This window comes from Netta rufina (assembly GCF_964035555.1).
Source record: "Netta rufina genome assembly, chromosome: 1".
Classification (NCBI taxonomy): domain Eukaryota; kingdom Metazoa; phylum Chordata; class Aves; order Anseriformes; family Anatidae; genus Netta; species Netta rufina.
The window spans coordinates 93,727,130-93,739,832 of record NC_140123.1 but is presented as its reverse complement, the minus strand read 5'-3'; the positions used below and the strand labels follow the sequence as shown (position 1 = coordinate 93,739,832).

Sequence of the window (12,703 nt, the reverse complement as noted above, 5' to 3'; positions counted from 1 at the left end):
TTGGGGTTGTATTTGCTTATTTTTGACAGTTAATTACAGAGAATAACAATCTGTTCTGAGACACTAAAGGAAGAAATGTTAACTTGAATTAAGCTTTCATTTAAATTGGACTAGCCATTTCACATCAACCCCCTATCTAGTCATTCTCATTGTTCTCAGAGGGGTTCTTAAGGAGCTTATAATTAAGTTGGCATAATTCAATTCCAAGTTAACTCTCATTAGCTGTCATGATGTTACCATTGTTTGGACAGTTACTGTGAAATAAGTGGAGAAAGAAGGAAGCAAACAAGTTCAGAATAATGGTCAGTCAAATGTTCATGAACTGGAGACTTTCCCCTCCCCATATTGCATCCCATTTGCACTTCTTTTGGCAAAATTAGTTTACAACTGCTTCTACAACTGTGATGTGTTACTTGTTTCAGATGTGTTGGGGGGAGAAAGATCTTTAAAGCTATTAACTCTGCCCATCCTTCTTTATGTGTGTGTCCACTGTCCTCATCACTGATCACCATTTCTCCCAACTCTCTAAAAGGCCCAGTGATGCATTCATACAGGAAATCTTGTACACGGTATGATAATTTCTAACCTGGCTATATCCAAAGTTCATAAAATCACAATGTATCAGTATTCCTAGTGCCCATCAAAATTTCCACAACACATTACAGAAACACAGTCACAGAATCATCTAGGTTGGACGAGACCTCCAGGATCACCTAGTCCAACCTCTGACCTAACACTAACAAGTCCTCCATTAAACCATATCACTAAGTTATACATCTAAACATCTTTTAAAGACCTCCAGGGATGGTGACTCAACCACTTCCCTGGGCAGCCTATTCCAATGCCTAAAGTCTGTCTAAAAGATATTTTCATATAGAGGATAATTCTGGCTTCAACAATATCTTGTGCCATAGACAGATAGAAGAGCTAAATATTAATTGCATGAAACCGTAATCTTGTACTTCTCTTTTACCTCCCTGAGTACTCTGACCTGTGTAGAGCCAATGAAAGTGGAAGTGAGAAGTTTCCAAGTCCTACTTGGGGCCAATAGTTCTTGGAGAGCAAACACGCAAACCACCAAAGAAAAGCCACTTTCCTTACATTTTCAAAAGAATCACAGAATCACAGAATTTCTAGGTTGGAAGAGACCTCAAGATCATCGAGTCCAACCTCTGACCTAACACTAACAAGTCCTTCACTAAACCATATCCCTAAGCTCTACATCTAAACGGCTTTTAAAGACCTCCAGGGATGGTGCTCAACCACTACCATGGGCAGCCTGTTCCAATGCCTAACAACCCTTTCAGTAAAGAAGTTCTTCCTAACACCCAACCTAAAACTCCCCTGGTGCAACTTTAGCCCATTCCCCCTCGTCCTGTCACCAGGCACGTGGGAGAACAGACCAACCCCTACCTCGCTACAGCCTCCTTTAAGGTACCTGTAGAGAGCGATAAGGTTGCCCCTGAGCCTCCGCTTCTCCAGGCTGAACAAGCCCAGCTCCCTCAGCCGCTCCTTGTAGGACTTGTTCTCCAGGCGCCTCACCAGCTTCGTCGCCCTTCTCTGCACCCGCTCAAGCACCTCGATGTCCTTCTTGTAGCAAGGGGCCCAAAACTGAACACAGTACTCAAGGTGCGGCCACTCTACTTCTTATACAAGCCAGGATGCCGTTGGCCTTTTTGGCCACCTGAGCACACTACTGGCTCATATTCAGCCAACTATCAACCAATACTCCCAGGTCCTTCTCCGCCAGGCAGCTTTCCAACCACTCATTTCCCAGTCTGTAGCACTGCTTGGGGTTGTTGTGTCCCAAGTTCAGGACCCAGCACTTGGCCTTGTTAAAATTCATACAAATTATTCATCACTTTTTTTTTTTCAGTCCAAAGCGTGTATTTGTAAGAGAGGTTTTTCCTCTAGCATCATCTAATTAAAATTTTATATCAGAGTATAACTATTATTTCTAACCTTGACTGGATGCATTCTATTGTCCTTCAAAATAACGTCCGTTCCATACTGACTTGCCTATATTGAAGTAAATAATTGCTTTTCCTTAAAGTACCCCTGTCTTCTCATACAAGCACACATCGAAACCTTAGCCCTGCTTCCTTGAGGTGTTTTTCCAGTGTTCCTCATCCACCTTTTAAGATCTCAGCTTTGGTGTCACCAATGTTCAAAATGTTGTATGCAATCGTCCTACAAGGAATTCAACAATGGAAAAGCTTCAGACTTTTCAGATCCTTTAGACTTTTCATAACCTTTCAGGTTAACACTGTATAGCTAATAAGAGAAAAGATTTTCTGAAAGAATGTACAGAAATTGCCTGATATCAAAAGAAGCTGAAGGTAAAAGTGACTTGCCAGTTGGCAAAACCAACCTGTAATAGGGAGCAAGCATTTGCCTGTTTCTTCCAAATTATGCCATTTTACCTTGCTAGACCCTGCCAACATTACCACCAATAAATCTGCCATGGTGTTCTACAGTAGGAAAACACAGTTCATACAACTTTCTTACAGTCATGTTGAAAAATATCCATCTCATATGGTAAAAACTTTGGCCTAAAAAAAGTGGCAAAGAAGACATGTGAGTTCCCATCAGAAGCCTGAGGAGCTCTGTTTTCAACTTCTATGTATTGGTAACTACTTTTTTTTGTGTTAAAATAGTACCCTCCAAACACCATCACTGGTATTCATGACAATAGTTCTGATAGTTAACTTTCCGTCATCAAATTGGTTAGCTACCATCTGAGTAGGTAGGAACAGAAAGCCTCCCTATGGTGACAGCATATGCTCTTCCATGCAGAAAATGCTTTCATGTTGGTGGCATTTTGCTGAAGTTCTGTAATGCTTTTTAAAGAAGTATCTGTCTTTGTAAAGCACTAGACACTTTACATTATTACATCATTAGCAATATGACTGAAGCATAGCAGGCTTTTAAAACTCTAAAGTCAATCAAATATATCTACTTTTGCAACTTTAGGGACCTGTGCACTACATGGTTCATATTGTCAAATGATCTCATATTACCAATTTGAATGGAAAAGATAGAAAATCAGGCCGAATACCCCATTTAAAGACTGGGTCTGACTGAATTCTTCTCACCTTCTTATATAAAATGTTAGGTTTCTATTTCCAAACTAAGGACCAACAGTGTTGTGAGCATCATGTCTCACAGAACAGGTAATTAAGAATACATGGGCCCAAGTAATATATGTTTTTTAGAACAACAAATACAGCTGGAAGAAAATATGGAAGATTTGAGGCACATCATATTCAGATTTGAAATAGAAGCAGCAAACTTAATATAAAAAAAAAATAAAAATGCAAGTTGAGAACTATTGTTCAGAGTTTAGATATACTAATCAGACTGCTTAGCACAGAAGGTAGCAAAGTACCTGTGGAGTACACAAAGAGAGGAATTATAAAGAAGTTATCTTGTGTGACCAAAAAAAAAAAAAAAAAAAGGAGGCATGTTCAGAAAGGGAGGGAGATCATCTGAAAACTTTCTGTACCCAACAAAAGAAGATAAAAAATGCTCAAAAAAACTATTTATTTCCTTCTGTGGTAGGTGGGATGAATTACCCTCTAGAGGAGCACATCATTCTTTCTCTCTCTGCTGACTACTGCAAAAGCTTGGGTAATTAGCTGAGAGTTGTCACCTAACTTTTGGAGAGAACTGAAGTTGCTACTGACAAATCCCATACTTAGTAAGCAATGAGACCTAAATAAACCACATGCCAATTATAACAGTAATTAGCATTGTAAAATTCTGAATTGCTTAAAAAGTGCTGTCATCATACCTTTTGCTAGTGGTTCTACAGTGATGATCTCGCTGCTGTTGCCTCTTCCTGCAGCAGTCACTGCTACCACCCAGACGCTGTACTGGCGATTCCGACTCAGGTTGGGGATTCTGTAGGAAAATGAGTCGGGAGAGGCTTCAAACTCGCTGATCACCTGTGACAGGAGAGACAAATATTTCCAAACTCAAATAAATGGTATTTGGAAAAGTCTGCTAAGCTGAGTGCTACAAAGCCTGTTACTTCAGGGTAATTGGAATGAGTATCAATTGCTCCACACAGATGGTGAATGGCAATAAACAGAGCAGACACAGTAACTCATTGCAATCAATTTATATTCAGTGAATTTGGGCCTATATTTTGTTTACAAATTATTTATTTATTTAGCTTAGGATTTTTATGTGTCTGTTTATTTTTACAGGGTTGGATAAGCAATTTAAGTTAAAGTATTTGGCAAATTTGTACCGTGAATTGTTCTGACAAACCAGTTTTGGTTTAGACTAAACAGAAGAGGATTCAGCACTGCATCTGCTATGAAAACTGGAGTTTACTACTCCATAGGTCACCTAGAACCTTTGTGCTAGTGTACCTTATCCCTGGGTTTGGTGATTTATTCCCTTAGTAATGGAGTGAATCAAGAAATAAAACTGTTCTGTAATAGACTATTCAAACTTCCCACGAGTCTAGTTTTGTTTTATCATAAAATTACTTTCATTCAAAGATTCCCAGCTGAAGGTCATCTCCACTACTTAGCTGCATTAGCAGTGAAGAAGTACATGCACTGGAGGAAATGCTAGTTGAGTCTGGAGAATATAGATTTATATTTTTGTGCACTGTGGCATATAGTCCACAAGAAGCTCTACTCCTTCGTGGAGGAGAAGGGAAACTTCATCATGCCTCAGCAGTATTACAGTATTCAGTGTAGCCATTTTCATTTCTGACATGAGCTTTGTAATTCTTGCATGTAAAAACAGGTAGGTCACTAACCATTAGAAGGAATAATAAAGGCTCACTTTCCTATGACATATTAAGCATAGCAATAGCTAACTAATGTCAGGCTAAAAATAATTAGAATATTAATGACGTAGAAAAGAAACTTTCACTGCGAATCTACATTGACACGTTATTTTTAATGCAATCTAAACTTGATTCAGACTGACAGAAGGTGTGCAAGGAAACTCTTTGATATACAAATACCTGCTGCTGGTAAAGGCCAATTTCAGCTGATTAGCATTTCAAAAGGTAGTTTGAGCTGAAAGCATTGGGATATATAGTTGACTCTTCAAAGTGAATTCCAAATAAATGATTTTATTTTTCTGAGGTGTCTTTAAATAACTCTTCAGTGTAAACTGGCAGCCAGTTTCAGCTACTTAATGTGTCACTGTGTTTCTCTCTTCTTGATCTGGCATATCCTGTGGCTAGGGGAGGGTGGATTCATCTCATCTCCTTCTGAAATCTACAGTGAAGACATGTAGATAGATCTATGCCATTCTAAACCTTGACTCCCGTTAGAGACACTGCAAAGAAACATGCACATCTAAGGCAAGGTTCTTCTGGTCTATTTGGGACACATACACTGCAGTGGGATGAATCATGCCTTAGACATACCTATTTTTCCCCATCAGCTCTATAAGTGTTGCTCAACATTCAACTCTAGAGTGAGCTCATAACTAGCTCAATAATAGTTGTCCTGAAGACATCTTAATTTGAGTAAGATGGAAAACATTCCATCAAGTTAATGTGCTTATTAACTAAAGTATTTACCTCCCTGGCTTTTATACAAATGTGTGCTTCTATTTGCTTCTGTGAGACCACAACCTGTTTCCTCTATAAACTTTTCTGGGGGGAGACTGGTTTGCTCCAGCTCACAATCTCACTATACTTTCTAGACAATCTCATTGCTCCTGTCAAAATGCCAAGTCAGTTTGTCCCATTTAGCAAGCATTTGCCTGGGTTTCCACTTCTGATATGAAGAGGTCAGTGCAGGCAGACACTCCTATTATTATATGAAATATTACAACAGGTTTTGAGAGCCATCTGTCTTGACATTTACATGAGAATATTGGACAAATGCCCGTGGCTTGACAGGCTGGATCTTTGTGAGGTTATACATAAAAATTAATGTATTGATCATAGCACAGGAAGTTGAATTTTAATATTCATGAAGCAGTGTTTCCTAGGGTTAATTTGAAAGTCAAACAGGCTAGGCTGTCTCTGGTACTTAGGTTCCACTCATTAATGCAGCCATCTTGCACAAGCTAAAAAAACCTTCTAAAACACATGGACAGAACGTGAATATGGTAAACCATTACAGACCTCTGCATTGCTAAAATTTCATTCCAGCAAGCATCATTCCAGTTAAAGGTATACTGTTTTTTTTTTTTTTTTTTTGTTTGTTTGTTTGTTTGTTTTCCCTAGACTCTTCCAAAGGCAGCCATAATTCTGCAGATCTCCTGCTTGAAATGCGTTACTGTTCAGCTTCCCTCTACCATGGCAGAAGCTAGGATAGTCAGACAGACAAGAACCTTGTATAAAATTGCTAAACACAACTTGGGGAGTAGAGATTTTATGTTTGGGACAAAGAGAGAATCTAAGTAGAAAAGGAAAATCTCAGCCTTGGAGATACAGCACTGTTACAAAGCTCTCCTGCTCTCAGGGCTGATGTAAGAGAAAAACAACCAACCATCCAAAATTCCCATTTGCAGCGTGGTCAGCTGTGAGAGAATCTCAAAGTAGAGAATCTCTCTCTCCCTGGGGCTCCAAAGGCAGAAGAATCACAGAATTAGTTTCTCTACTGTCTTTTTAAATGCCTTGTCTTTAATTCCATTCCTCCTCCTACAGAGGATCGGCTTTATTAATACATTTCCAATTGTAGTCCTTTCAAATATAAATTCAATTATTCATTAAATTAATTTAAAAATGATTCTGGAAAATATATCTTCACTAAATTTGTGGTTCTTGTTTTCTTAAAAGAAACTGCTATAGCAAAAGATTTTGGTTTCTAACTGGTTAACATATCCCTTCTGTTTCCTCAGCTAACATTCTCTGTTAAACACTTGGGGATGCTCCAGTGACAAAGAATCAATTTTACTTGTAACTTTTACTTGTCATTTCAATTAGACTAACATGCTAGAGATTTTCATTACACAAGAAGAAAAAAATGGAGCTTTGTCAGCAAAGAGAAGATTAAACAATTGAAATAAGAAAAAGAATTAAAGGAACGTCACCTTGTCACATACTGGTCTTTCCATGTGCCAGTATGAAACATTTACTGTTATGTTATCCCAAAAGCAGTAACATGCTTGCTCAATGGATTTTTTTCAACTGCTTATTTTTATTTTTTTAAATTTAGTTTATAGATGATAAGCTAATTTTTCTCCCATCTTCATCTCACTGTCTAAGGAGCACAGACAGGGACAAAATTCTAAAAAGCCAGTGAGAGCTGTGCATAATAAAATCAAATCAAAGCCCTTTACAAGAATGCAGTCAATCTACTTCTCAAACAAGGCAACAGCAAGAGATCCTGAGGAACAGCCACTGCAGGTAGTATTGTTTTCTTCTGATGCAACTTCAGCTGAACTGGTATGCATTGCTTTGTATGCTTTGAAATAGTATGCCATCTCCTGGCAAATAAATAGGAGATGTGCATAAACTCAGAACCCTTAGACTGTTTTTTGCTTGTTTGGTTGATTGTTGTATTTTCTAACACAAACAGGAAAAAAAAATTCAAAAGGGTGAATTCAAAAATTATGTTTTTAACAGTACTCAAGCAAACATGGAATTTCCCAAGTAGGGAATTAAAGTAACAGGTATCATTTACTCTGTACTGGAAGATTACATGAGTCAAAGCCTGTCTGTACCTTGTCTACAACTTCATATACACAATTTCTGATGTAAGGTAGGCACATTGAAGATCTATATGTTCTTGTTCTCTGCAAATTGTGAGGAAACACGGAGGTGAACTAAGAAAGCCATATGGAGACTTTTACGACAAGAGTGCAAAGCAGGAAAGGCAGATTTGCAGTGTGTTCTGTGAAGTACGAGAACATATGAGTTATTTACCTTAATGCTGGGTGCCTGATTGTTAAAATTAAATATATATATTTGTACTACATAGAGTAGCACGTGTGCTTTCACTACAAATTTAAGTATAAAATATGACTATAGAATCATGGCTGAAGGACCTTTAGAGTTCACCCAAGTCTATCCTCCTTCTCTATGCCAGATTCAACTATAGCTGCACAATTTCGGAAAAATATTTGTCCAACATGATTTTGAGGATTTACAATAAGTGAAGATTCTGCAACTCCCTAAGCTGCATGAACTATTCCACTGCTTAACTAATCTTATTATTAGAAAGCTTTCTTAAAGTCTACCTTGAGTTTCCTGCTGCAGTTTAAGCCCATATCTTATTTTTCCAGTTTACTAGGAACACAGAGAATTCTAACCTTCATATTTCCACCAGTCTTTAATCTGCATGAAGATTTGTCATTCCTTTCCTCATCAGTACCGTTATCTTTGTATGACTTAATAACTCCAGTGCTTTCAACTTTTCCAAGAAATCACATCTTTGCTAATAATATATGCTGTTGTCATTTGTACCATCTACCATTGCTCCACAGGCTTCTCAAATACAGTTTCTAAATCTCTATTTGACAATCTCTGAGCATGGCATTTGGCTTTTCACAACAGTATTATAATGCTAGGTGAAGTTCATCTTGTGATACAAAATAACCTAAAAATCCTCCTGTGAAGAATCTAGCCACTGGCTCTCTGCCTACTACCTCTATAATTGGTTGTTCATAGTACCCATTTTCATGCACTTTTACCTCTACTAAATTTTATCTATTTTTCTTCCCAGACCAATTTCCCCATTTATCAAGATCATTCTGAATTCTAGTTTTGTCTCCAGTGTACTTGCAATCCCCCTCAGTCTTGTATCTCCTGCAAATTTAATAGGCACACTATTTCATTATCTGGGTCACTACCAAAACCACTGAACAGAAGTTGACTCAAGAAAGATAAATACATGTATGCTGCTCTTTCCTGTGCACAATAAGGAACCCCTGGTTTCATTGCCTCCTATAATGATCAGTTTTATATCTTCATTGCTAAATGGGGGAGAACCAGGAAGTATGTTGAGGACCTCGAACACAATGGTCCACACTGCTTTTGAATTTGAAATCTGGCTCATTTTTGGACTACTTTAAACAGCTCTCTTCAAAACAAATCTGCTTTAAAGGGGCCTAAGCCTTGTTGACTGCTGTCAGTCAATGTCACCTATTCCTGGGGCCAGGAGCTGCTCCACAACCCTTATTCATTCAACAGTATAGAAGTGGCCTACAATGAGCATAGAAAAACATCTGTAATAAAAGTAAGCTTTTAGTTCTATAAGGCTGAAATACAGAGACCTACAGTTTTTGCACAACACCATCAGAGAATTGTTTACCTTGCTCTACCTCAGACCTTTGTTGCACCTGGAAACAATACTTTAGGATTTATTTGACCGACAAGTTATCAGTAATGGGGGCTACAATAGGTAATTTTTACCTAAGGGGAATTGGGTTAACATGAAATCAGTACTTTACTATGTTTTACAAAGATTGAGTTACTATGTCTCTGAGACAGACCTGTGAGTGTGCTCTCTCAGTGAATTCCCTAAAGAAGTAAAACTCTGCCTACAGACTTTTTCTTGGGGTTATGGACAACTATTTTTCTTCAAATCTGCTGGTTTTTGCCTTGCTTCCTTCCACAGTTAGGCAGGCTGTCAGAGCTGCCAACAACAACCAGTTCACACTTTCAGTGAAAACGGACATCACTTTGGTTATATAACATTTTCTAATCAGGTCTTGGTATTTTGGCTCATGTTTTGAAATATGACATGTTTCTCACTCAGTGCTATTGAAGCTAACTGTTATAAGCTGTGCACAAAACAGAATGAATCTTCTGTGTACATTTTTTTTCCTTTTTCTTTAATTCTGAACTGAAATGTTGGAAAGTGAAGGACAGAGATTTTGTAAAGAGCTGAGGTGGCTCCCTGCCTTCCCACCTGCAGGAAAGACTTGTGAATCCATTTCCAGAAACTAGGCCCAGGAGACAGTCCACTGTCTAGATCTCCAGGTAGCTCATGTAGCCAAGAACTCTGTTGCTTGGAAGCCACAGATATATACCATCTGCTTGTCCTTTTGCAGAACCCACAGGGGCCAGAGTGCTCATCTATATCCCTGGGCTCATGATCAGGGAAGCAGTTACGTGGTGTCACACGCAAGTAACCACAGGAAGGTCATGAGACCTCCTCTGGGCTGACAGTAGCTCTACTGCCTGCTCTGGTAGCCCCAAGAAGTCACCAGGTTTGTTCAGAGCATTTCAGTCAAACCACAAATTGTGCGACCCCCTCTGGTCCCAAGTCCTCTACTGTCTGTACAATACGGAATGGGACAAATCCATACCTGCTGAAATAAGCTGCAACTGATGCCAAGGACTTATTGTTAGACTATACTGATATATGTGTATGTGAGATTAGGTAGTGCGACAAAACCAGAGTTTTATGAAAAAATCAATATCAAATTTGTTTTAGTAGGACTTTGCAAGGAGACCTTTTAAAAATTGCATCAAACAGCACAGCGGCAGAATTAATTTATACTCTGTCACATCTCTCCTGAGATCTGCTCCATGACAAAAATAAGATAGGCAAAAATTTAAAGTTGGCAAAGCAATTAAAAGAATAAATGTGTTATATTTGGGAGCTGGTAACAAAGCTGTGACATAACTATGAAAAAGCTGTAAACACTACGTGTGGTGTATTAAAAAGGACATCTTCTAGATACCATTCTAAATATGTTTTTTTTTTTATAATAACCCCCCAAATTATAGACTAGTTCTATACTATATAAAGAACAAGAATTAGTAAACATAAATATCTTCATGCCGTGAAATGTACTTTGCATGCACAGTGATAAATACTGCTGGTAGCACATAAATCAATGAGAAGGTATTTAAAATTCAACCTCACAGACTCTGCTGACTCTAAATAAGCTTCCATTCACCAGTAACTTTATCTGCTTAGTCCTCTCCTGACAGTTACTTTTCCCTCTCTTTTAAGAGACTTTCAGCATACCTTTATCCACAAAGTCTCCACGGAACAACAACAATCACTTCCTGCTTATAATTGCTTTTGTACTGCTCTCCATGAGTTTTATTTGTCTTTAAGACCAGAGAGAAGCTGTGGGTCAGAGAGTATGATACAACATCACTACACATGGAGTAAGAATTTGTGCAGTTGCCAGACAAAAGCAAGAAAAATCTTGTGTCAAAAAAAAATAAAAATGTATAACATCTCGTACAACTACAGGACTCTCCTCAAAGAGTGAGAGGTATTGAGCAGGGATGAAGTATATATGGCAAAGTGTGGAAAGTACATCTTTGCAAACAAGCTTGCTAACTTAGTGGAGGGGACTTCAAAGTAGGTGTGCTTGAGGACAGTGACTATAACAGACAAAGAAGAGCACAAGGCACAAAGCAGATGTATCCAGGAGACAACATGACACGACAGCATCTGACCTTTCTCCTGTAAGAGCTGCATGGTTTAGGACCCATTTAATATGTCTGTATTCTACTCCGTGTAGCTCTAGAGAATACACAATTAGAAATCCGTGTATAGTTGCAGAGCTACAACCTCACCGAGATTGTGGTAGCATGGTGGATAGCACTTATAATTGGTGTGCTGCAATGGAGGGATGCAGACTCTTCAGGAAAGATGTCTGGGAGTGTGTGAAGGACAGCTTGCTCACTGTGTAAAAGAGTGTCATGAATACATGGAATGTTGTCTTGGGGCAGGATCAGAGGACAGACCAGTACTAGTGATATTATAGTAGGTGTCTGCTACAGATAAGGCAGATCAGGCCTTCTTTAAGCAGCTCAACAAAGCCCCACAAGCACATGCCTTGGCAGTTGTAAGTGACTTTAACCATAGTGGAAACTGCTGGATGGGTAATATGATTGGAAACAAGCAAACCAGGAGATTGCTAGTGTTATAAGACCATTTCTTTTTGCACGTGATCTGTAAACTGACTAGTGGATATGCTCTGTTGGATCTGTTGCCTACAAACAAGGAAGAACTGGCTGAAAATGTGAAGGTTTACGACAGCGTTGGCTGAGGTGATGAGGAGGATAGAGTTTAAGATCCTCAGAGAAGTGATCTCATGGGAAACTGTCCTGGAGGGTAAAGGGGCTCAGGACAGCTGGCTGGTCTTCAAGGACAATCCTCAGAATGCAAGAACGGTCTTCTGTAACATATGAGAAATTGAGAAAGTTTGGCAGAAGGCCATAGATCTCAACTGAGCTCAAACATGAGTAACATGAGTTACACAGACGGTGAAAGCAGGGGCAGGCTGCTTGGGAGGAAGACAAGCACACCATATTCGTAGGGATAAGGTTAGAAAAGCAAAAGCTCAGATGGAGATGAAATAACCAAGGCAGATGAAGTGCAACAACAACAAAAAAAGGATTCTTTAAGTAATTAACCAGCATGATGAAGTCTAGGAAGAGTTTAGACACACTCACTGCTCAGTGAGGTTTGCCAGTTTTAAATGGTAAAGTTTACACTCAGGTCTCCAGATCACTGAATCTCCTCAGACAGTATGTGGGAGTGAAGCTGCACTCACAGTAGAGGGAGATTGAGTTAGAAAGCATTTAAGAATCACTTAATTAGACATAGAGAAACCCATAGCACCAAATGGGATGTATCTGAAGGTGATAAAGGAGGTGGCAGATGCCATTGTGAAGCTAACATTGGTTGTATTTGAAAGGCCATGGCAATCAGAGGAAGTTTCTGAAGACTAGGAAAAGGTAAATGCCATGTTCATCTTCAAGAAGTGCAAGAAAAAGTATCCAGATAACTACAGGCTGGTCAGC

At 38.9% G+C, this 12,703-nt stretch overlaps 1 protein-coding gene across 1 annotated transcript in view; it reads right to left on the bottom strand.

Moving 5' to 3' along the window:
• The window catches only part of DSCAM (DS cell adhesion molecule), a gene marked incomplete at both ends in the record, with an annotated part of 475,592 nt that overhangs the window by 59,156 nt on the left and 403,733 nt on the right, over nt 1-12,703 (bottom strand). Inside the window, one exon of the mRNA XM_084306215.1 lies at nt 3,794-3,947. Coding sequence (XP_084162341.1) covers nt 3,794-3,947 — 154 coding nt within the window. The remainder of the gene's footprint in view (nt 1-3,793; nt 3,948-12,703) is intronic.